The sequence below is a fragment of the Primulina eburnea genome, chromosome 8 (assembly GCF_022965805.1).
Source record: "Primulina eburnea isolate SZY01 chromosome 8, ASM2296580v1, whole genome shotgun sequence".
NCBI lineage: Eukaryota > Viridiplantae > Streptophyta > Magnoliopsida > Lamiales > Gesneriaceae > Primulina > Primulina eburnea.
Genome location: NC_133108.1, coordinates 42,371,780 through 42,398,554, shown reverse-complemented (window position 1 = coordinate 42,398,554; position 26,775 = coordinate 42,371,780). Strand labels below are relative to the sequence as shown.

The window sequence follows — 26,775 nt, the reverse complement described above, 5'->3', positions numbered from 1 at the left end:
TTGCACCAACCTAGATTTGAGACATGATTTTAACTCTGTTAGAATCACTAAATTTAATTAAGATCCAAAGAACATTTAAAAATATTTGATATTTACAAAAAACTGATTTCCCTGAAAAAGGGAAACAAATATGCAATAAATATTAATTCACAATTATAATAATTGATTGATTTCATAAGAAAATAATTGGCGCCCAGGAGCCAACCCCGCCTTCCTCTTCGTTCATTCCTATAACAAACATTTTCTTCCCTTGTCTTTCCAAGATCCGGACATTTCTCCATCGAAGCACCCTTTCTCCTCTGCAACTTTCAAACTCTACGCTAATGGTGTAATCCATTCCATTAATCTTCAAAGTAAAATATTCGCCATCGCCAGCCCAATGAACCATTCCTCGCATCGCCTCCCGCACACTGGCTTCATCAGCCTTCGCACATCTATAACCTGGTTAGTCTTGGCCATGCTTCTAATTTATTCCATTTACTCCACAAAGCTCGTTTTGAATAAAGACGGAAGTCCCCCTTGTTCTTTATCATCTCCCGTTGTGTATGCTAAGGAAAGCCTGGAAAAGATTGTGGAAAATCACCCCCCACCTCCCGTAAATTGCTCTTCTAAAAAAGATTCAAGTGATGTTGTTTCGCCCCCGTCGTGTGAAAGAGATGAAATCCAGCTTAAAGATGTCGTTTTCTGCATTGCTGCTTCTGCGAATCTCTGGGAAAAGAGGAAAGAGTACATAAAGTTGTGGTGGAGGCCCGGGGAGACTAGAGGGGTCGTTTGGTTAGATGAGAAGGTGAGGATTAATCGAAAGGAAGGATTGCCAGATATTCGAATCTCGGGCGATACTTCAAAATATCAGTACACGAACAGACAGGGAAAGCGATCGGCCTTGAGGATCTCGAGGGTGGTTTCGGAGACTCTAAGGTTGGGGATGAAAGATGTGAAGTGGTTTGTCATGGGAGATGATGACACAGTTTTCATGGTAGAAAATGTATTAAGAGTGATTTCGAAATATGATCATAATCAGTATTACTATATTGGTAGTTCATCAGAAAGCCATATTCAAAATATATTTTTCTCATATGCTATGGCTTATGGTGGAGGGGGATTCGCCATTAGCTATCCTTTGGCTAAAGAGATCGAAAAAATGCAAGATCGGTGTATTCAACGGTACCCTGGGTTGTATGGGAGTGATGATAGGATTCAAGCTTGTATGGCAGAATTGGGGGTGCCTCTAACCAAAGAAGCTGGTTTTCATCAAGTAAGATCTCTGACTACTTTAATAAGCCCAAAGTTATCAATTTTTTCCTGTATAAATATTGAAAATTACCATACATATATGTTTTCTTGAAATGCAGTATGATGTGTATGGGAACCTATTAGGCCTTCTTGGAGCACACCCTGTAACTCCACTGGTATCACTTCACCATCTTGATGTGGTGGATCCTATATTCCCCGGTATGACTAGAGTTGAGGGCATTAAACGTCTGTTCGAATCGGTGAAGCAGGATTCGGCCAGCATAATCCAACAATCCATCTGTTATAACAAGAGAAGGAACTGGTCCATCTCTGTTTCATGGGGCTATGTGGTTCAAATCGTCAGGGGTGTCATCTCTCCTAGAGAGCTAGAAACGCCCACGAGGACGTTTCTGAACTGGTATAAACGAGCCGATTATACTGCATATGCATTCAACACTAGGCCTGTGGCTAGGCAGCCTTGCCAAAAGCCGTTCTTGTTCTACTTGAGCTCCGTTAAATATGACGAGAATAGGAAACAAATCATCGGGGTTTATTCCCGGTATAAAGAGTCGCAACCTTATTGCCGATGGAGACATGATTCGCCTGAAAAACTCGAGTCTGTAGTCATCTTGAAAAGGCCAGATAGCGGCAGATGGAAGAGGGTAAGCTTGAAATTTCTAATAAAGTCACATTTATAATGTTAACGTGAACTTATCATCGGATATGTCGATTTCTTATTAAATAAACCACGTTTTTTGCTGTGTTTCAGTCACCTAGGAGGGATTGTTGTAGAGTTTTACCTTCAAGAAAGAACTCGGTTTTGTACCTATGGGTGGATAACTGCAGACAAGGCGAGATTATCGAATTATAGTTCGGACGGTGAAGTTTGTCTCATAGAAAGAAAGAAAGAAGTTAACCGCAGAGACTATCAAGCTTCATTCTAAGATAAAATTAGGCCACAAATATACATCATTGGCTAGATTTCTAGCTTTACCTGTAAATGTAACACAGTGAAACATTTCAGTTGTATTTATTACATTCGACGTTACCTCAATCAAGGTTACATCAGAGGATTTTTCTGTGCTTGAGAAATGTTTTGAGTGTCCAAAATTAATCATTAGGAACTGAAATGGTAGGCGGGCCTTGCATGCACATTGCATCAAATAACTCGTGGCCAACTAAAAAGTGTAGTGATAGTGTACCGATCTCACAAAACATTGATCAATCTGCTTTAAAGTGTCTCCTGCATGCTAGAAATTGCACAGTATTTAGACAATGCTAATTGTTTCTATTTTTTTCCTCCTCTTTAATGATTTTATAATTTATTTATTATTTTAATTATGCTCATCATTTCATTAAAATATGTATTCTTGATAATCCAAGAGAACAAATCCAAATCCTCCGTATATTTCCAAAAAAAAAAAAAAGTTCTAGATTCTTATCAATTTTTCCTTAATTATGTAAAATAATATATTCAAGCAATTAACTAAATTAATAATTATTAAATTTATAAATAGATATTTAATGTAACATAATAATTACTGTAAATTAGATATAAAAACATTGTAAGAATATTGCATAAAGTTTGAACTATGTAGATTAAACATGAGTTTAATGCAGAAAAAATAGCGCAATTTCGTACAAAACTGGAGCCAAGAAAGAATAAGTAGCTACCCAATAAAATACGTGCAACCCTTTCTCCTCGCATTTAGCAATCGATCAAAACCTTACAAAACTCACATCCCATGCGAAACCAGATCCAAATCTCAAGCATTCTCCAGAAGCACTAAAACGTATCAAATGCTTAAATTTCTTCCACATCAAAAAGGCTTTATCTTTTGTTTTTATGTATCTCTTTCTTTTTACCTCAACTTTCATTTACATTTGAGGAACGAAAACCATTTAACTCAGTGAGCAGGGTGTCTGTGTTCCTCTTCTCTCTTGACTCTGCGCGAAGCAGGGCTCTTTCCGGGAGTTTGGATAGGATGGATGTTCGGATCGTATATCTGGGAAGCAAGGTAGTTCAATGCTATAACAATATCGGCGATGAGAGGACGCATGTTAGGCTGTTCTTGGACGCACATCGCGGCGATTGCAAGAGCCTGATATAAGCCTCTCACGGGATATCGACCTTCCAGTGCTGGATCAGCCATTTGATGGAATTTTTTGCGGTCCTTGAATAATGGTTTGGCCTGCAAAGGGACAAGAATGTAACCATAAAAGATATTTTCACTTCTACAGGAAGTAGTCCTTCGCATACTATCATGGGATCAAACTATTTAGACATCGCAGGACATGAAATGATTTCTAATTGAAGAAATGTTGCGCTTATGATAAAACTTCTCCTAGCTGATGTATGCCACCAATATGAATGGATTTCTGATACTATTTGTTATTAAGTCAAGAAATCAACACCTTGTTCTCAGAAAGTTGATTGGATTAACCTTATAATATTCTTTTAGGATCCATAAAGAGTGGCATAAACTCGAAAATGGGCAAATCATGTGTCATGAAACCATCTGATCTAATCGATTGAAAGAAGATTACTACAGAGAAATCAACAAGTGTTCTCCCTTTACTGTTGAACAACAAGAATTTGAGTACGTAGAAGTAGAAATCAAAGATAATACTCACCCATGAGATCAGATTTTGCTCTGAAGCGCATCTTCTGTTGTCAATGGCCCTTCTGCCCGTAATGATCTCTAGAAGACAAACACCAAAACTATAAATATCGGACTTGAATGTAAGTTGTCCGGTCATTGCATAATCAGGTGCACAGTATCCATACGTGCCCATCACTCTGGTCGAAACATGCGTCTGATCTCCAGAAGGGCCGACTTTTGCCAATCCAAAATCCGATAGTTTTGGATGATATCCATCCCCGAGCAAAATGTTGGAACACTTCAAATCACGATATATGATGGGCGGTTTCATCTTGTCGTGCAAATACTCTAAGCCTTTTGCCGCACCAGCTGCTATCTTCATTCTAGTGTTCCAATCTAGCCATTTTACATGAGGGCGAAGGTCTGCGAAAGTAAATATCACAAAGTGAAATACTGGTCACCAACTATGTAAGAAATTGAAACATAGCACTTGGCGAGACAAACCATGTAAATGGTCCTCCAAAGAACCATGTGACATGTACTCGTACACTAATAGCCTCTGATCTCCTTCAGCACAGTAACCAATTAACTTGACGAGATTTGGGTGGTCAGCTGTACCTAATGTTAGAACTTCTACCACAAATTCCCGAATCCCTTGGCATCCATTTCGATCAAGTTGCTTGATCGCTACAATCTGCATAATACCGCCAAATTATTTAACTCCGCAACTTGAAACTTATACTAAATCTTCTAACAAAAAAGAAGCCAATAACGAATATATCAACTATGTCATAAGAAAGCTGGATAAATGCATCATCAATACCACAACTGACCTCATCAGTGTCCTGCAAATGACCTTTATAAACTTTTCCGAATCCCCCCTCACCGAGGAAATATTCATCTTTGAAATTCTGAGTAGCAGCTACTAGATCAGAAAATGCAAATTTCCTTGCTTTGACGTCTTTCGTCTCTCCGTCACAAGAACTATTACTGGCATCAGGCACCTCCTTGACCGTGTGTTCTATGCCAGAATGATTTACATCCTTTGAATCCTCTTTCACAATTTTATCACGTGGACTCGTTTTGTGCGTATCTAAAGAACATAAACCAAAAGGAAAAAGAACAGTGTTAAAAGAATATGGACAATCATACAGAAAGAAAAGATACATAAAGAAAATAAAATGACAAATAAAGCTGAAGAATTAATTCCAACATTAAGTTGTAGTGGATAAACATAACCACTATGCTATTATATCATTATAATATAGAGGACAAAATTGTGGAAACAAACAAGAACAAATACTAAATCGATCTTTTCCAAAATATGCCTTATAGTATGACAAAAGCATCACCATTTGCTCTGTTCCAACACAAAGTCACACAACAAACAAAATGATTCATGACACTGATGATGCAATAAACACACAAACTCTTCAAAAGAATTTTATATCTTAAATAATCGACCAATGAATCTAAACACATCGGGAGGCTGCATTACTTGATCGCCCCTCAACCCGAAAAATAATTCGAGATTTTGAGAGAAAGTTTTTACTTGAGATGACTTTCACTCTCCTCCGAACAAAAGATTCAATTTTTACTTTTTTCCTGAGATTGTGTTGTATATATGGTTTAATCTCACAGATTGCGTATCCCATCAGCGATATTTCTGGTTTGGCCCAAAAATGCAACAAAATTCAACCTTTTCTAAAACCCTTCAACGATCAATCAACAAAAATTCATAACATCGAAATAAAGAAACAAGGAAATGTAGAAACCTTACCCACCAGCCAGAAAACTTTTAAGAATTCATAAAAACCATTAAAAAAAAAAACCTTCTTCCATACGCGTAAAATCATAAATTCATTCCAAAGGCAGATGAGGGATAGGCGCATGCAATTCAATAGCATTGAATGGCTGCCGTAGAATGACACAGGTAGACATGCAAATCAAGAAAAACTAAATTGCACTCCCCACGAATGACAATGGAACAAAGAAAACCCTTCACCGATCCCTAACCAAAAAGGGAATGAAACAAAGATTTCTCCGAAAATCCACGTAGAAAACTCCAGAAGCTCTCAAAGAAAAGTTAAAAAAAATAAAACTTGTCGAAATCCCACGATTGAAAAATATGATTAAAAAATCGATATCTCATTTCATATATTTATTTGATCACGTGTACCTTGAGGCTGCTGCGAATAATCAGCTTTTCTACGCCGATCATTCTTAATGTTATTCTTGTTCTTTCTCTCCATTTTCCGGTTCACCGATGATTCTCCAGAGCAAGGGAAACACCCCATGTCTTCCTCACCTTTCACCCACAAATATAAATGAACAGAAATTATTCAAAAAATATATGTGTTGTGTATATGTTTCTTGCTTTCTCAGCTATAGATGAAACAGAAGAGATTACAGAGAATGGGAAAAAAGAATTTGAAAAGGCAACAGGTTTTAGGTAGAGAAACAGAGAACGAGAAGTGATGGTTAATACAGCAATCAATACTAAATACTAAATATACTAAATAAATAAGCAATTCTTTTTCTTTTTCTTATTACACCTTTCAGTATTAATTTCTGATGCATCCGCTGGAGGGTGTCTCAAGTACACCGTCCACTCCAAAACTGCCACGTCATAATTTAGGAGATTTTGCCAGTATGTTCTTCATTGTTTCAATTTCAATTTTTTTTTTCATTTCTAAAAAAAAAATTAGTTTTATATTATAATCTATATTTTTATTATTATATTTTAAAAGACCTTTTGAAGCACTTGTGTGTATCTATATGTTATATCTAAGAAAGTTAGAGATGCCATAGTATTTTTTTTATGAACTTATAAAAATTTCATAAATCGATGAAATTTGTAATTCATTAGAATAATATTTATATAGGATAATTTTTTTTATTTTAAATTTATTATGGAAAATCAAATCTACCTCTTTTAACTATTGCATTATTCACATGTATAGCAAATATATTTACTAAATATATGTAAGATATATAGGAAATCATGGCAAATAGAATAAGAGATCAAAAGGATGTTTGTATTATTTAGAATGAAAATTTCTTGCTATCTTGTTATTTTCAAACACAGTACAAGGTCATCCGGTGTTTGTTATTGGGTAACAATATATAATTGTTAATCAATTCACATCTTTAATTTTTTTATACTTGTGACAGCACATAATGCACTTATTTGATGCTAATAGCTCGGTGTGCGTGTCTATATGTTGGTGTTGTCTCATATCCATTAGATATTAGCCTTACCATTTTTTCTTAACATATCAAATGACACAACATCAACAACTTACGCACGAAAACTTTCTAAAAGATCAATCAATTTCAGTATTACTCACACTTAAAAATGATTTTTTATAATTCATAAAAATAAGTATTATTCTGGGATAAATTTTATTGCTTATAATATATATGATGTTTATAAAAAAAAATTAAAATTTATTTGGAGAGGTTAAAAATATTTTTTGGTGGGAACAAAATTGTAAGTTGCTTTTTAAAAAAAGTTACGACGTTTGACGCAAATGGGGAAGATGAGCGACACGTTTACGTTGGAGAGTAAATTCTGATTAATTTCGTGGGGCCCACATAAAGCGTAGCCGAGAAATATATACGTTGACTTTTCAAACTAGCTTAAGTAAATCATCACACGCTTATAAATTATGGGTAATTACTGCGGAGTTAATTTTGGCCTCACATCGTTCCTTGCTTTGGACCAATAAATTTTGAGTAAAATTAATTTTTATACGTAAATTATTATTATAAATTGATATATATATTATTATAAATGACTTAACTGATTCATAAACTATTTATAAATCGAAAATTGATACATTATAAAGTTAAAAAAGTAAATTTTACTCTTAATCTAAATTAATTTTAAGTCTAATTATCATTAATAAATTCAATTAGTTATACATTTTTTTTTCAAGATTGTTTAATTCATTTTATTGATTAATTTTTTTTAAAAAATATTTATTTGAAAATTATATTTGATAAATAATTATCAATTCAAATATACAACTAATTTTTTTTATCATATTGATAAAAATATAATAAATAAATATATGTCGCGAGGTGTATTGTTTCCGGACAACTGAAGTAAATATAATCATTATTTTAGTTTTCAGAATTGATTTGTTGGAATTCAGGAAAGTGTTCAATATGAAATATATATAGATCATAAAAAGACAAATATTTTAAGAAAAAAACGGATGACGATCAAAGAATTAATATGACAACGCATTAGAAATCTCGCTCATTCTCGATTTTATGTAACTCCAAAGGCCGAAAATTTCTGAGCTCGACTTAGACATTTATGATAAGTTTCTTAATTTTCAACTTGTATTTTAAATTACATTTAAATTAAGTTTTGTGGCTCTTAGATGATGTGTCACGACCGAAACACTGATACGATAGTGTATCAAAATGTGTATTCATTCATGCTTTAAAAGTTTAAGTTTCAACATTTTTCCGAATTTCAACTTTGAAAACAATAATCTGAGCTTTGTTGACAACTATTTATTTATTATATTTTTATCAATATTATAAAAAAAATTAGTTGTATATTTGAGTTGAAAATTATTTATCAAAATATAATTTTTATATGAAGTATGGAGCAAAGGAACTCGTCTCAAGTATAAAAATCCACTAGACTTTCTTATAAATATTTTTTATCTGTAAGATCGTATCACAACATACTCACAATATTTGATGGCTTAAAAAAAAAAAAAAAAACTTAGGGGAAAGATGAAAATTTGGATGTGTATCATATATTAATATATTAAAATATAAAAGCTAAACATATTATATAATCATTAGTCACACAACTTTTTTAAGGAGCTAATATCATATAATTAATTATCTTCAAATATGAGCAGACAAAGAAAAGATGATTGCGAACTCAAATATATAATTATATTAAACTTTGGTTTTAATTAGTACGATTATGGATTAATCATCACCTACTAAGTTACGAATTAGTGGGCACGTCGGGCTATAGTATCCCAAAATCATAATCTAGTTTAGTCGTGAAGAATAATATAAAGACAATTTTGGATTATGTAAATTATAAAATATTGGAGGGTTATGATTATAAAATAGTAATTTCATTAAAGAAAGTTTGTAATATTACGAGAAAAGATGTGTGAAAATGATTTCAATTTCAACTACAAAAAAGTGTGGACACACGGCATATCTATATCCCAGCAAGGTGAATTTGAATCGTATCCATCTCCCATTTATTGGATACAAAACTATTTTTGGTTTTAATTTTAGAATCGAAGGCTCTTTTGGTTTGGTCATAAATTATAATCGGAATATCCATCTATTATTTATTTATTTATTTATGAAAGTAGTAATTTAATTAATAAAATAAATAATATTTTATAAATAAAGCCAGACCGGGCCAGTTTAGAACAAGTTATACTTGGTCTTAAAAGATATTTTATAAAGTATATATGTTTTTATTTATTTTAGAAAAGAACAAAACAATTTTATATTCGAACATGGTAATCAAACAAATCTTATGGCCGAGTATACGGAAATAAACACCACCCATTTGGATAAGGCACGATGCAAACTTGTTTATGCATGAAAGACTAACACGAACTAGATTTAGTCATGTTCTCAATTTAATGAACAACAAGAATTATCGTAACCTCTTATATTTAACTTTAAAATAAGCAATTTGTAATGACCCGTGAACAACATGATTTAGCAAAAAATAACACAAATAAGACCCATTGATCTCAATGGAACTTTCAAAGAAGCTGTCATTGACAATCCTCGTGAAGGGGAATCGACAAACGTCACAAAGTATAAAATTTTGATAAGTTTGATTTTAGAAACACACAAAGATGTAAACAAAGCTAAAATTTTTTGGAGAGGAAGAATATTCTCAAATATATGATAAAACTCATTTTTTTTCAAAATTCTTAATTCTAATATTTATACAACTTTGTTTATAAATAAAAAAGTTAACAAATTCATTAAAAATCGTAAGTTAGAGTTTCCATCTCGAAATCTGCATCGCAGCGCGCTGGGGCGTGGAGCACTAGGGCGCCTCTTTTTGACCGCTTGGGCGTGATGGGCAGTGGCGTAGCCAGGAATATTTTTTCCGGTGGGCGAAAAATTTTTAAATATTAATTTGAACTTCATATAATAAAAATAAAAAAGAAGTCAAAGGAACATACCAAATTCTTATTTAAGCCGAATTTTGCGATTTTTCAACACATCAAACTTGTTTATGATAAATTCTGTATCAATACCCAGAGCAATATCCCTCTCTATATAAACAACCATGGTATTGGCCAAAAGGTCATTTTCCATTTTATTACGAAGTGGCGTCTTAATGAGTTTCATCCCTGAAAAAGCTCGTTCTGTAGTTGCTGTTGAAACTGGAAGAGTCAAAACCAATCGAACCAACCTATCAATCAAAGGATAGATAACCGACTTCGTTGTTCTGGCCAATGTTTGGCACAAATGATGCAAAGAATCAAGATTCTGAAACTGCACATGACGCGGTACATCAAACTTATAATGATCTAATTCCCTCATCAAATCTTCTCTTTCCTCTTGACTGAAATCATGGTAGTAAAACTTATCAACAAGAGAACAAATGTCACATGGAGAAAATGATCTGAATCCATCAACGGGACTCAAAGCATTACTAAGAGTAAGAAGTTCCATTGTGCTCTCTGGAAATCTCTCGTTCAATTCCATCAGCTGAAAATCTATTACTGCGTTGAATATTTCAAAATGATTGTGATCATGGACTGTTATATTATTTTTCAGCTGACAAGAACGTTTTGTACCTCGTGTGTAGCCATCATCCAAGTCTGGTACTTCAATATCATTACTTTCACAAAACTTAATCACACTCCAAAGAAATTCTTCCCATCTACCATCTCGGATCTGCTGAAGATTTATTCTTGTCGTAGAAACCAAAGTCACAGCATTCAAAATATCTATGTCATTTTTCTGTAATGTCTGGCACAACTTTTCTGATATTCCCAAAACTTCATGCATCAAAAACAACACAAATACAAAGTCAAATGATTTTATATCCAAATACAAACCTTTAGCCTCTCCTCGAATGTTACTATTGAGACCTTTGTCAACAAGATCTTCAAGAAGTATACTCACTGAACCAAACAAACCAATGAATCTCCTAACAGAGTTGAAATGTGAACTCCAACGAGTAGCTCCAGCTCGTATCAAAGAACAATCTTGATTAGCTCCAGTACCAGTGTCAATTTCTCCCGATTCTATCAAATCATTAATTTCATCTTTTCGGATAGATTTCAATTGAAAATGACGTTTAGCAGATGAACCAACAAAATTAATAGCTGAAGTTAATGTTGAAAAGAAACGCCACACATCATGCACCTCTTTAGAAACTGCAACTAAAGCAAGTTGTAGTCTATGAGCAAAACAATGAATATAATAAGCATGTGAAGAATCTTTAAGAAATAATGCTTGGAGTCCATTCCATTCCCCACGCATGTTACTTGCGCCATCATAGCCTTGCCCCCTTAGATTTTCAATCAACAAATTGTACTGGTTGAATACATTGCAGATCTCTTTCTTCAAAGTTAATGCACTTGTATTTTCAACGTGGACAACTTCAAAAAATCGTTCTCTAATGAACCCATCCCGATCAACATATCTTAAAATGATAGCCATTTGTTCTTTATTTGACTCATCAATTGCTTCATCAACTAAGATACAAAATTTGGCTTCTCCAATTTCTTCACGAATTTTATCTCTCACAATACCAGCAATAATTTTCAAAATCTCTCTTTGAATTTCCGCTGATGTGTACTTTGCATTTTTAGCTGCTTTTTCTAGAATACTACCAATTTCTGGATTCATTCTTCCCAACAAATTGATCAATTCTATATAATTTCCACGATTTTTAGAGTCAACTGATTCATCATGACCCCTAAAAGCACAACCTTGCATTGCAAGAAACTTCACACTTTCTATGGACACCTTTAAGAGCAAACGATTTCGCTCAATTTGCTCAGAAGATTGTTTTTCTAATCTTCTATCAATATGTTGATCAAGATTTTTCAAGTCTCCCCATTTTCTCATAGCAAAGCTATGTCTTGAATTCCCATCTCCTTCGTGTCTCTTGAATGGACAATTTTTACAATTAACTCTTTTCCAATTTTTAAATCCCTTGACAGTGAATGTGTCAAATTGTGCTGAATTAGTGTCAAAAACATAACAAGGGAAACAAAATGCACTTTGCTTCGCAATAGAAAATTCAAGCCATGGATATTTCTGAAACCAAGAAGATTGGAATCTACGCTTTTGACCTTCACATTCAGCAAAAGGATAATCATATATAGGCTGAACCGGCCCTTTATCAATATATTCTCTTCTTACCTCATCTTGTAGTTCAATGGGATACTGCAATATTGGGATGCGAATTCCAGGATCAGAAACATATTGCAAAGTGATGTTCGGAAGTGGTTCATTAAGAGTCTCATTTTCAAGTCTTGGTTTTTTTGTTGATGCTGGTTCTGAAATAAAAGGAGATGCATTATTTGGCCCATTTAAATCACCTGTTGACGCTGATTCGTCATTTTTCTTTCTGAAGAAATCAAAGATTTTTTGATTCTTCATCGCAATATTCACCTGTAAATTGTAATCAAAATGAAATTTATAAGTTATAATTCGATTTAAATTGCAAATTCTATATTTTTTAATCATAAAAGTTTGATCTTAAAATTTCAGCATAATTCAAATATAAAAAACAACTTAAATCATGTAGAATTTTAATATAAAGAAAAAAAATTCACAAATTTTTCTTCTTTGAACAAATAAAAATAGATACTAATTTCAATGTTTACACATTTTCAACTAAAAAATAGATATTAATTTCAAGGTTTCATAATCTATAGCATTGATATAAATAAATTTGAAATACAAACATAGAAGAAATTTTGTTTCCTCAATTTCGTCTGAAGCTTTCTCTTGCCAAACTTGAACTGGGCAGCAACTAGCAAGAACAAAATCGAACCCTAATTTAGAAGCAGTAATGTAATTGTAGAATTACCAGCGAAGAGAAATTCAAGGAGCTCGAAGAAATCTGCATGAACAGTGAAAGAGTTTTGAAATCGCCATTTTCCCTGCCGACCCTGCGTTTTCTTCAATTGAATTTGAACGGCTGTTTTTTCCCCCAATATGATTTACAATACACCTAATGCTTTGAATTGGGCTTCATAAAATTCAATCCATTCTTTTTTGTTTTTTTGTATTGGGCTAAACATGTATACTAGGCCTAAAATTTAAAAAAATCTGCTGGGCTTAAGCCCAGCTTTGCCCACATTGTGCTCCGCCCCTGGTGATGGGGTGTGCAACTCTGCACACTGGGGAGTGACTGCGTTCGTGGTTGCACGCTCGGGCTGTTTTTTAAGGTCATTTCGAACTCATACTTGGTTACTCGACACGATTTCATGAAATTATTCTTTGAATCTCGTTAATCGCTTGAACACATTTGATTCATCACCTCCAAGCTTGTTCTACACTTTTTAAACTCTTTTCAAAAGTAAGCACTTAATGTCCGGTAAGATTCATATAATAATGAAACACCTTTCCCGATAGAAATAAGCAATATTAACATAAATAAAATTCTCCAACCATAAATACCATACAAACTATTCAGTTGTGAAGGGTCAAAATGAAATCCAAATGCTGATTCAATTTGGTAGACGACCGTCATTTCCCAGGAGGAAAATCATTTACGTATAAAAAAATATCATCCTAAGACATAGAAGCATACAATTTTAAGAATTAATTTGAAGAAATGGAGAACAAGAGGTCTACAAATTTCAATGCTGACAAGCAAACACAAACATGCATGCAAAGATGAGCATGAAGAAACAATAGAAGGAAAAAAAAAGAGTGAGTCTCATGTGAGACCGTCTCACGGATCATAATCTGTGAGACAGATCAACTGATCTACTCATATTCACAATAAAAAGTAATAATCATAGCATAAAAAATAATATTTTTTCATAGATAACTCAAATAAGATATTCGTCTCACAAATACGACTCGTGAGACCGTTTAACACAAGTTTTTTGCCAAAAAAAAAAAAGAAGGAAAACACACACACATTTGGGCTTATTTTGTGGAAGGAACAACTTGTGAATGAACAATCAATAGACACAGCCCAAAATGAGCCTTTTAAATATATAAAAATATATTTCATAATTTTTGTTTAATGATCTATATTCACAGCAATTCTTTCACACAATCAATGTCGAAGGCGATGCCGAACTATGCTCTAAAGAGAAAAACTTGATTTTGGAATCAATCAACAAAATAAGTTAAAATACATAGGAATCACGATAAATTCAGTACAATGGAGGAGGATTGGAGTGGATTTGGCGCCACGAAAGGGAGCGACCGGAAGATTTTGAACATGTTCTGTGTCGCGAAGTCGCCGCTTTACTCATGATTTGGCGAAATTTCTTCGGCTTCTTCCTTTTCTTTGATCGGAGAGTGTCACTCTAATTAAACTGCAAAAACTAAAATGCTTGTGATTTACATTTATTAAACGGCTGTATTATTGAAAACCTCAATATTGTATGTTGTTTATGTCTATTTTAATCAAATTTTTAAATACTTGATTTAGTTATAAATTTCTATATTTAGGAAATCGATTTGCTATCATTTTTTTTCCTAATGGTTAATTCAAGTTTTAAGTTATACAAGATATTAACATTATCATTCGTCGGGAGTGTCCAAAAGTCATAAATAAATAAATTAAAAATTTACTTACCATGTGTTGTGTATATGATTTTTTTTATGGGTATTTGGCAACTTGTACTCTCAAATACCACTACTTTGCAAACCAATAGGCTTGTAATAATCCGTATTTTTGTTATCATTTTTTCCAATTTTCGACATGCTTAATTAATATATTTTTATGTAATTTTATTGCAAGAAAAATTTTGATGCTCTTGAAATAAATTTTGGATAAAAATTTAATTTTATATAACAATCGAAGTTGTGTCAAAAATATTTTTTTTATGTAGATTTATGAGACTGTCTCACAAAAAACATATTTTATTATAAATTTATTTCCACAAATCCGCCACTTACTATAATTAGGTTTTAAAATATCTAAAATAAATTTATTTATCTGCAGTATAATAAATTTAATTTTGTCATTTTTTATATCAATTATATATTCTATCGTCATTTCGGGTTTTATACATACCGTTTTTATGTATAACAAAACAAATTAACCATAAGCACTAATCAAACTGATGCAAATTATATAAAAAATTTACCTATATATATTTTAACATGAATGATAATATCTGCTCTGACCCTTTATGATGAAGCCTTTCGTACGAAGGAAAATGGTGTTTTTAGGGTTTAATTTGTTTTAATAAGATGAGTATGTCTTTCATGAAACAGTTTCATATATATTTATTTACGAGACGAATCAATTTTGTCAATATTTACAATAAAAAATAATAATTTTGACATAAAAAATAATACTTCTCGAATAAAAATATTTTAAATTTTACATAAATTTGTTTCTAAATTGTAGATTAAACCTCCTAATTAAGTTCAAAATATATTACCACCTTCCTTGATTTTTTTTTCAGTATCCATTAATTTATTCTATCCTACATTCCTAGCTACCCCCACCTTTTCACCTTTTGTAAACATTGAATGTGTGCTATATGAATTGAATTTTACACTGTAGAAGTAAAAAATTGAGATTTTTTGCATGAACCATCCCATGTACTTCATATATGTTTGCCATTATCTTCGCTCCTAATTTATATTTTAATGCTTACACACCACCTTCTGTCAACTAAAACTTTAACTTTTTCATCTAAAAATATGAAAATAACTTCTCGATCTATTCATTAAAAATAAAATCTTTCACCCCTTTTTCTGTATGTACACTCATTTAAATCGTGTAAATTACAAAAAGTTTCATAAAATTGTTCATCAATAATAATTGTTACACAATATATATTCTAAACTTGTAATTTTTTTACACACGATGAACTCATAAAAAAATTATTGGAGCATATGTTTTAGAGTAGGTCTTTTGTAAGACGGTCTCACGAATCTTTATCTGTGAGACAGGTCAACCATACCGATATTCATAATAAAAAGTAATATTCTTAGCATAAAAGGTAATACTTGTTCATGGATGACCCAAATAAGATATTCGTCTCACAAAATACGATCCGTGAGACCATCTCACACAAATTTTTGTCTATATCTTATTGCATATCTGGAACCAAATCAACAATTTCCCATGAAAACATAAACAAAAAACGCAAAGAGAACTAGCTTATTGCGCTATGGCGAATTGAAATTTAAAAACCAGAAGACCAAAATAAAAAAATATGCAAATTTTCCTGGATGACATGTATGCATTAGTTTTTTTTTTGGTTGAATATTTTTACAAATATCAATCGAACAATGGTTATATAAATAAAGTAGCAAGTTGTATTTATTTATTTTCCTTAAAAATTAAAGGATACAATCTAAAATTTAGCTTCGTAGTCAAACAATATAGAGAGACCAGACGAACATATCTTAAACACAGATTTGAACTTATTAAAAAAAGAGACAAGGGACACGGTAGGCTTACCGAATAACTAGGTTCACACGAATTCACACCAAACCACCGTACACATTTTATGTATATTTTTTTGCTAGGAATATCTTTTTTCTCAGCTTTCTTGTAAGGACAACATGCTAACTCGACAGCTATTTTTTCCTCGGTATCAAAAAATTATATTTTGGCAAAATAATACACATAAAACATTTTAATCATAATTCTTTTGATTTGGATTTTTTTTTTCCACTTACGATCGACCTTTTAATATGCAACAAATAATATTGTCAAACATGTATAGGTGGATGCGTTAAAATTGAGTTAGTTTATTTTGTATCGAGTATAATTTTATTTTGTATTTCAACATCGTTAGATTATAATGTGAGTTCATTATATTTTAAATGAAGATGATATCATGTGTTGATAATCCAATGACTAAAATTTCATCTGATAATAAGGGAGAAAAACTTCGGATATAACATAAAAAATTCAAAGTTTTGTATTTTTAATTGAAAGATTAGAACGAAGAAAAAAAAAACTATTAATTTTTATCGGTATCATCGTCAATACAAAAATTTAAATATAGTGATTCTTTTATGTTTTATTGAGATTAAAGATTAGAATTGATGAAATAGGAAATTATTGAAAAGTAAACTTTTAAATGGCAGCTTCTTCAAGAAAGGCTCATTTAGTTTAGTGTTGAAGCTCTTAACACTAGGAGCGGAGAAAATTAGTTTATGTGGGAAGAAGAAGCCAATGGGAGACATGGGAATAGTGCCCACGTTCGCCTCACATCTTAATATATATTTTTTTTTTCCAAAAAAAAATAATAATCTCTCACTCCCTAAGAAAGAAATAACTTACCCTAACGACAAGATGACACAAAACATGGATTTGATGTCTCTAGCAATATTGTTGTCTTATATCTTACGTTATAAACACAGGGTTCTTCAAATTCTTGTTAACTTGCAAATTGATGATCATGGCTAATCAGCTCTTATTTCATAATCATACCTGTTATATTTTACCATACTTGCATATATTTTTAAGATAAAAAGAACATAACGAATACGCAAATACTGTCTATGTCGATGATATAATTTTCTAATTGCCAATAAAATCCTTTGTTTAGGGATCAAAATTTATCGCAATCAAGAATTGTCTTATCTGAGATGCTCATCACTTCCATTAATGCTAATATATATTGTTTTGCGTGGAATTTACTGAGCTGCCGACTAATCTATTTCTTACTTATAAGCTGAATGAATATCTAACTTTATTACACGGATCGGACAAAGTTTCACGATCTTTTCTCTAATCTCTGCTGGTTGGTTGCATTATATATGCCATTCACCGGCAAAGCATGCTTCAATTCTCTTCAGGTTGACTTAGTATGCCTCGGAAATTTTGAGTTCATATCATATATACTGTAAAGCCCGATAATGTAATAAGATATATCGATCCTAGATAGTACTATTTTCACAGGTTAAGTAAAAAGTTCACACATATGTAACAATTAAAACTATATATCTAGCTCGTATATTTGTCTATCCAATACATATATATATATATATATATATATATATATATATATATATATATATATATATGTGTGTGTGTGTGTGTGTGTGTGTTAGCAAAAAATGTCACTTATAATGAATTGTTACAATCTATTTATTGAAAACCCATATCATATTGAAAATCATGCCACTTAAACTCGATGCAGTATTATTAAATGGAAAAAAAAAACATTTAATATTAAATATTCTTGTATTGTACCGACTTAAAAATAATTTATTTCCTCCTCTCCTTTATAGTACTCCATAAATGGCATTGGCATCCACAGCCTAACCTTTTATTTCATTTCTCGAGTTACAAAACACCATTTTCTTGGGCTACCCAATCAAATCAAGAAAACTCCCCCCAAGAACATACATGATCATGGTAGGTTTTTCATCTTGTTCATGCACTTGTTTTTTTTTCTTTGAATTGATATTTTCTTCTGCTATGAACTAAATTGAACTTGTATGTGTTCGTTACAATTAGGAGCATCATGACAAACCTGCATGGTTGGAATCTCTCTACGCTCAGAAATTCTTCGCCTCTTGCCCGATTCACGACAGTTCGAAGAAAAACGAGAAGAATATTTGTTGTTTAGATTGTTGCAATAGTATTTGCCCCCACTGTGTCGCTTCTCATCGATCCCACAGGCTTCTTCAGATTCGTCGGTACGTGTATCATGAAGTTGTTAGGTTGGAAGATCTTGAGAAGCTAATGGACTGCTCAAACATTCAGGTTATATATAGATTTTGCAAAATTGTTTGAAAGCTTAACTCGAAATGAAATAAAAACAATCTTGGCATCGATTTTGTGTAATCTTTTCCCTGCAGGCGTATACGATTAATGCCGCGAAGGTGGTGTTTATCAAGAAAAGACCACAGAACAGGCAGTTCAAAGGGTCTGGAAACTACTGCACTTCTTGTGATAGGAGCCTCCAAGAACCCTTCATCCATTGCTCACTTGGTTGCAAGGTACTTAATGTAAATCTCAAAAATAAGATTCTTGTTTGAATTCATATAATTGATTATTCATTATCATACAATTTTTTATCCCAAATCAATAGAATCATGCTTATATATGTATACTTTGTTTGGATTAAATTTTCAGTCAACTAAGTTGAATGACTGGACAAAATAAAGATATTTTGTGGTGTTATTCAACTGAATTTAACTTCACAGATTCACATATTAGGAAAATAAGCAATCATTGACAAAGAACAAAGGATCAAGAAGTAGCCAACAAGCCCAATTTTCAAAATTGTATTTACCATGTTGGTTAAAATTGAGTTTAATGATATATATTCACTTCTTAATTATATGAATTTTGTTAAAAAAAATTTGTCAGGTTGATTATGTCCTTAAGCACTACAAGAATCTTTCTCCATTCCTGAAAGTATGCAAAACCCTACAACTTAGTCCAGATTTCTTCATTCCTCAAGACATGGGGGACGACGATACGATGTACACGACGTTGAGCTCGGATTCGGATTCCGATAACGTGAGCTTTTCTTGCACTGAGCTTGTGAGGAAAAAGAGAAGTGGACTATATGTTTGTGGAAGATTGTCTAATGAAGTAACAGACGAGGACATGGCCACAAGCATGAGTAGGAGGAAAGGCATTCCCCATAGGTCACCATTGTGTTAGAATAAAATATGATAAATATTAAATAATTTTTATATTATTTTTCTTAAAGAAAACTTGTTCAATTTCTTGAGACTCTTTAAGTTTATTATTAATCATATTGGTCGGGTGTTTTGTCTTAATGGCATCACGTGCTTCCCAGTTCCCAAGTTGAGGTGTGTACATTTTCTTGATTTTTTTTTTTCCAAAATATAATTTAAAATATATAGTACGGTTGAAAGAGGTGATTATTTCATAAATAATTTATGACTTTCAAATAATTTTGACCATATAGGGTTTCACCTCGTTACGTTTAGAGTGATTTTGAATTTTGATAAATGTCACAAAATTTTTTCTAAACGTCGTACGTGTATAAAGTTTTGGGATCAATTGTTTATAGAGTTAATTGCATTAACACCTCCTGTAAAAATATAATAAAAAAAAGCAAAAAATATTGTCTGTAAAATTAATAATATTATAGACATTGTGATTTTTAGAAAACCAGACATAAAATCCTCTACTAGAAGGGGTAAATGTGTTTGAATTTTTATAATATAGTGGTTGAATTTATTTGATTTTTTTAAAAATAAAGATATTTCATTTTTATTTTTTTTAGGAGATTTTATGTGTTTTAAAATTTTCACAAGGGGATTAATGCCATTAGCACATTGTTTATATGATATATATGCTCATTATTTATATATTGTACGTATAATGTATGGTACTATATGTTTTTGTACTTATGAACACAATTCTTTTAATTAGTAACATTAATATTACGATTGGTACAATACTAAGACATAGTTTGGTATATGGGATAAGAGATGATTGATAAATAATCCTCTTTATCTCATGTTTGGTACATTTTTAAGAAGCTCATGATAATATCATGGGCCCTTGATAAATAATTTTTTAGAAGGATAAAATACCCCTAATAGAAGGTGTGATAATTTTAATTTAATGATAAAATACACTACAAATGACTTAATTATCCTCAGTTTATAAATGATTTTTTTATAAATCTATGCTAGTAGGTAGAAATTAAAATCAAATAAATATTTTATTTATTTTTATATATTATATAATATGATAATTATATAAATGAATTCGAGATAATTATATAAATAATTTTTATAAATCTCGATAAAATTATTAGTATCACTCGATTAACCTTAAAAATTGATATTTGACTTAAATCAAAAAATCAAGAGCTCAATTATCATATTATATAATATATAAAATTAGGTAAAAATAAATAAATCATGCAAGTACTATCGGCACATGAACAAATAAAAAATATGAACTCAAGCAATAACTTTGAAATTATAAAATGTATTATGATAAGGTTAATTTTGTCATTACAATCTAATATATAAATTTAATCACTCTTATTAAAATCATACCAAACATTAAATATAATATCCTACATCTTATTTATCCTTAACTTATCCTTATATTATATATCACATGTTTATCCTATCATGTATATCAAACTATGCCTAAATGTATTTACAACAATATGCATGTGTATAGTCACTTTGAATATGAATCACCGAGCTATTACATTTAATTATTATTATTATTATAAAGAAAATTATAATTTTGATTATGTTTGTTTTTTTGCAACTTTAATTCTTGTGTACCACTCTTATAATTATGATGCATTACAAATTTATCAAAAATATGTTATAAGACCTAACGCTTGTCGCTTTACAAAAACTTATACATGGTAATAATGATACAACTAAAATATTTTAAACCGCACAATAGTCCAAGTGTCATGATTTGATTGCTCTACCCAGCAGAGACAATTATTGCACATCAAGAATATTCCTTTCAATAATTGCACTTCTTACAATTTATGATAATCGAACTCATGACATTGACTCTGATACAAATTGTAGGGCCGAGTACTCGTCGATTTACCAAAATTTATAGCTGGTGGTAATAATGCAACTTAAAATTTTAAATTCACATAGCAGCGCAAACATCATAGTTAGATCGGTCCACCCAACATAGACAATTATGGTACACCAATATATGTGCCGTTTGGAAATTATCATGAATAAAATTTGTCATTCTCTCAACTGCCTATACTTGTTACAAATTTGTTTATTTTTTTTCCTATTTCTGTCACGCATAAATATGGACTATTGTCTATGAGTCTAGCATTGTATTGAGTTGGCTTTCATTGTGGGCTTGTATTATGGACTTTGCACCTTCTTATCCCCGATATGAACATTTATTAGTACATTATTGCACCCCCACTACGAAGAATTTTCTACATTGGGTCCATAAAAATAGAACCACTTATAGCAAATATCTCGAAATATGTGAAGATTTAGCATTGTTAAAAAATAAATTAAGTTAGCATAATGAAAATTGCATATTTGTGTGTGTATATATATATTTTTTTATTTTGATTTCAGTATTAGTCTGTTATTTTTTTAAATAAAAATTTAGTTATTTTTCCGACATAAAAATGATGTGACTTATAAAAACAAATCAAATAGATATAAAAAAAATTTCATTTCACCGAAAATATTCCATTTAAAATTAATCATAAAAGAATTTCACTTAAATTGATCGATTCAAATACAACTTAAATAACATATCAAGCCCAAAAGATTCGAATAAAATTTACATGTGAAAAACTATGCAAAAGATATTACTACACAAGAATTAAGAATTAAATTTAAATTATCTTTAATTTTATCTTATGTTGGAGCGTTAGATACCGTATTTAAAAATTTAAATAAAAATAACATACTTCAACATCTTAATATTTATTACTAATCTCATGCCAAAATATACCGATAAGGAGAAAATTAAAATTTCGATCATGTTACTTGTAAATTTTTCATTTTTAATTCGGTCAAGTTCACTTTTAATCTTCTTTCACCGGAATGCCTACATAAAGTTAGACGTGTTAGCTTTTTTCGATGTTCCATCATTTTTCAATGTCACATCAACACTCAGTTAAAAACAACTAATTTTTTTTTAAAAAAAACGATATAACTTGCTGCAACAGAAATGCAATTTAAAAATTATTTTGGACCAAAAATGAAATAAAAATAGACAAATTGGAAGACCACCTCAAAATAATTAATAACAGTAATAAAAGAACATTCTTAAGATAGAGGGTTGCGTAATGAAGAAGCTTTATTAATACGAACGTACGCTGCGTCATATGCATGGCCCACGTTGTCGTATACAATCTTGGAAACCAAGTATACTCAACAAATGATCGATCCTCTATTTATTGAACTCCCTTCTACTCTTTCACTCACTCACAATTTCCTATTCTCAACTACCGAATCTTCTCAATTATCAGAATGTCCATGAATTTCAAGTCCCGGAATCAAAGACTTCCTCCAAGAAGAGGGCAGATCAAGATCAAGATTTTCAAGTCAATGATTCGATTCGGGTCGGCTTCGAATGAGTCAAAAGGGAGGAGGGAAGTGGCCTGGAGCTCAAATTCCACAACCCCGAATGGAACTCCGAGCGGGTACAATTCAGGAGATGATTCCTCACAAATCAGTGATGTTGTTGGGAGTCGAATTTAGGTTAATTCATTTGTGTAGTTTGCTTTGTGCAAGTGGGAACACGCACTTCCAGTTTAGTGTTTTTTGATTTGTTTTGTTTTTGTTTTTTTCTTCTGGAATAAAGCACTTCCTTTTGTTGAGTTGAATCCATATTTTTGTTTAGATTTGTGGTTCATTTTGTAGTTTTTATGGTGCAAGAATCAAGACAAGGATTTGGGCAAATTGTTCATAACCACCGTAACATTTATATATGGTCGAGTATAGCAATAATGTTGTGTTGATCTTGCAACGGTTGTTGATCTTAAACTTTTTTGTTATTTTTGTAAGTGAGAGCAGAGCTCTTTTTGGCTACGAAATAAAGCTTTTATGCTGGTAGGTATGGGTGATTCTTCCTCCCAAGCTAGCCTTATTTTTTCTCCAGATTGGTGATTTTAGAAACTCGATCGCATGCCATTCTCGACCAGAAAACTACGGTCGGGACTCGGGACTAAAATTACGATAATTACATCAGAAGAGAAGAGACGGGCATGCACAATAATCTCATCACAAATTGTTCTTTTCTATGCAAAGTATCAAGTATACATGCAGTGTGAGTCTTATTTTGCTCACCTTTGGAAGAGTAGTGGTTTAATTTGTGACCCATAGATCACCTCATACTGCAGTTTTGGTCAAAATACTTTACACAAAGCATTACCTCTGAGAACCATCAACAAACCACTTACTTTCACCATAACAGAACACGGCTCTCATTTTGTAGTAGCACTGAACTCTCCCAGTCAAAGAAATAAACAGAACACGGCTCTCTTTTTGTAGTAACAAGGCATGAAACACCCACTCTCCTTCAAGACAGGTAATACAACAACAACAACAACAACAACAAAAAAATGCTCACAATCAGTCCAGCATGCGCGCACTAGTAAAAGTCATTGTTGTTGGGATGACAAATTTTGTTATGTATCACTATCCCTGCGTATTCAGAGTGATGAAAAGATGATCAAATCAGTACACACAGAGACAATTGTTTTCCAGAATACAATATGAAATCGTCAAATCACCCTGAATTTGATACAACTAAGAAGATACAACATAAAACAAGAAGGGCCGGAAAGAAATTGGAGTTGGGCAATTAGTATGTTAGTTAGTGTAGCCACAATAGATGGAAGTAATTAAGAGGAAAGGTTTAGGCATTTTTGTAATGTGAACATCCTTCTAAAACCGAGTTTAATATGTCACCTACAGAACATTATGTATTTTGATTTATGTTTCTGTATTATTCTGCCTACGCTTTGTAATTAAAGATACTTTCGTGGGGGTTTTCAGTCGAAAGGGATATAGATGTGCAGTTGAATCGACAAGCATCAAGGCAACGTTTGGCCAAATTGAACTTAAAAGATTTTACGTTTTCTGTTTTTTTTTTCCTGCAAGTAAATCAAAAATATGAAACCGTAGGTATGTTTGGGCTAAAAATATGCAAATCTGGTCGATTTCAGAATTATATATGCTTTTATTTAATTACTAGAAAAATGCACGTGCGTTGCACGTAAAAACCTAAATTGCTGAAAATATATGTACGGAATTCTGATAATATTTAAATGAATTAAAACATGGCTAATAACATTTATCAACTGAAACAAATTAAACCATAAAAAATAAAAAAATTATAACCATAGACGGTATATGAATAAGAGAAATTATCTTATCCACTTAACACACTTTTCAATATACTTCTTGGTTGATTTTGAGAACTCAACAACTCTTTGTTGTAGTTATTATAATGAGTAGGTCTTATGTGAGACCGTCTCACGGATCTTAATCCGTGAGACGGGTCAACCCTACCCATATTCACAATAAAAAGTAGTACTCTTAGCATAAAAAGTAATACTTTTTCATGGATGACCCAAATAAAAGATCCGTCTCACAAATATGACCCGTGAGACCGTCTCACACAAGTTTTTGCCTATTATAATATACATATAACTATTTTGGTATGCTCAGCAAGTATCTGATCGTCTTTAACATATATTATGTTATTTACAATCCTTATCCGGGATCTGACATGCTCATAGTTTGCTTCTTTATCACGACATTTTTTCGATTTTCTACATTGTTTTTAATCTGATAATCTTATTTTTCCGACTATTTTTTTGTTGTGAAATTATTTTTTAGCTTTTGACAATCATCAACTATAACTCCTAAGAAAAAATGCTTTATTCGCGATAAGTTTTCACTGTGACTAAAAATATGTATAACTTATATATTCTTCAACAATATTACCAATGAATGATGTTGCACCTTCTTCAAATATTGTGATATTTGTGATATCATTTTTATATATTTAGTATCAATATTATAAACATATAGCTATAAGGTTAATAAACTTTTAACAACTATTTTTCAAACACTGTGAGAAAAATACTTGAAATCTCTTCAAATGGTTATATCTTAGAATTGTGTCCTCATTTAATTTGACGCAATTCAAGAAAGTCATATTGATCGTCATTTTTTGGAAGCTTTGAAATAATGATTGTGTGCATCATGTCATGAGGATGATATAATTTCAATCTCATTTGTTGCGTTTAGAACGTAATATTATATTATTCATTGAAACAAAACAAATTTTCTTCTATCGAGTTTATATTTTGTTTTATAATATTTTATATCTTGTGGAACGATATACAAAATTAATTATTGTATTTTAAAAATCTTGAGAAGAGATACGAATAATGTAATTAAGATATGCATATGAGATATCATTCAAATATATGTCAAAGTATTTGCTTATTCAATATCTCATCTAATAATATAATCATTTAGATTTCATGAGCATTTTATGATAGTCAAAATTAATTTGATGAAATATTGTAGAATTTTATTTGAATTTCTATAGGTGGCTAAGTGAATTTATTTGACGAGGAGTTTTCTATGCTACCATGAATATGTTATGAATTAGCTGGTTAGACACTTTGACAAAACAAAAACAAAAACAATCTCGTAGTCACATCGAAATATATCGAGATAATATTGGAGGAAATAAAGTGAAACTTGCTTAATGTCTCAATAAAATGCACATAATTGATCTATTATATTGTGTCAACAAAGTTTTAGAATTGTTCTCATATCATTATAAATAGAATGAGAATTATGCACAATTTGTTTTTTATGTATTTCTTTTTCTGAATGAAGAATTTTTTCTTTTTGAAAAACTATTTTATTGAGAAATATTGACATTTTATATTACATCCATATGTCGAACAACCATGAAGTAACAACATAATCATTATATAACACTTATGCTGCGTTTGGTTCGGGTGATTAGCCGGGATAGATTATTTTATCCCGGCTAATCACCTGTTTGGTTGGATTTTTATCAAATCAGAGGGCCCGTGATAATAGGAAGAAGCCCGCACTGTAGCTACAATTTGTTGGACAAATAATACTGATAATTTAGGTGTGATAACTTATCCCACTCTTAATACCTCCTATTTTTCCAATTTTACCCTTCTCCTAAATTCAAACTCACCACCACTTACCGCCACGACCGCCGCTGGCTGAACACCGGCAAACCGGTTAGCGACGGTTTGTAAAAAAGTCCGTC

At 31.6% G+C, this 26,775-nt stretch overlaps 4 protein-coding genes across 4 annotated transcripts; 2 read left to right on the top strand and 2 right to left on the bottom strand.

Annotated features, from left to right (window-relative positions):
* The first annotated feature begins 262 nt into the window (after window positions 1–262).
* On the top strand, window positions 263–2,107 carry LOC140838030 (uncharacterized). The gene is made up of 3 exons (XM_073204115.1): window positions 263–1,255; window positions 1,353–1,895; window positions 2,003–2,107. Exons 1-3 carry the CDS (start codon window positions 380–382, stop codon window positions 2,102–2,104), a joined length of 1,521 nt encoding a protein of 506 aa, XP_073060216.1. The 5' UTR covers window positions 263–379; the 3' UTR covers window positions 2,105–2,107.
* An 809-nt stretch (window positions 2,108–2,916) lies between these two features.
* Window positions 2,917–6,310, bottom strand: LOC140839952 (probable serine/threonine-protein kinase PBL7). The gene is made up of 5 exons (XM_073206972.1): window positions 6,016–6,310; window positions 4,670–4,929; window positions 4,341–4,530; window positions 3,868–4,259; window positions 2,917–3,425 (listed from the first exon to the last, which is right to left on the bottom strand). The coding sequence occupies exons 1-5, from the start codon at window positions 6,131–6,133 to the stop codon at window positions 3,141–3,143; spliced, it is 1,245 nt and encodes a 414-aa protein (XP_073063073.1). The 5' UTR covers window positions 6,134–6,310; the 3' UTR covers window positions 2,917–3,140.
* A 3,637-nt stretch (window positions 6,311–9,947) lies between these two features.
* LOC140839296 (uncharacterized) lies at window positions 9,948–13,008 on the bottom strand. Its single transcript, XM_073205934.1, has 2 exons — window positions 12,913–13,008; window positions 9,948–12,491 (listed from the first exon to the last, which is right to left on the bottom strand). The coding sequence occupies exons 1-2, from the start codon at window positions 12,949–12,951 to the stop codon at window positions 10,047–10,049; spliced, it is 2,484 nt and encodes an 827-aa protein (XP_073062035.1). The 5' UTR covers window positions 12,952–13,008; the 3' UTR covers window positions 9,948–10,046.
* A 5,306-nt stretch (window positions 13,009–18,314) lies between these two features.
* Window positions 18,315–19,778, top strand: LOC140838029 (protein RGF1 INDUCIBLE TRANSCRIPTION FACTOR 1-like). The gene is made up of 4 exons (XM_073204114.1): window positions 18,315–18,399; window positions 18,502–18,750; window positions 18,846–18,986; window positions 19,360–19,778. Exons 1-4 carry the CDS (start codon window positions 18,391–18,393, stop codon window positions 19,657–19,659), a joined length of 699 nt encoding a protein of 232 aa, XP_073060215.1. The 5' UTR covers window positions 18,315–18,390; the 3' UTR covers window positions 19,660–19,778.
* The last annotated feature ends 6,997 nt before the right edge of the window (window positions 19,779–26,775 follow it).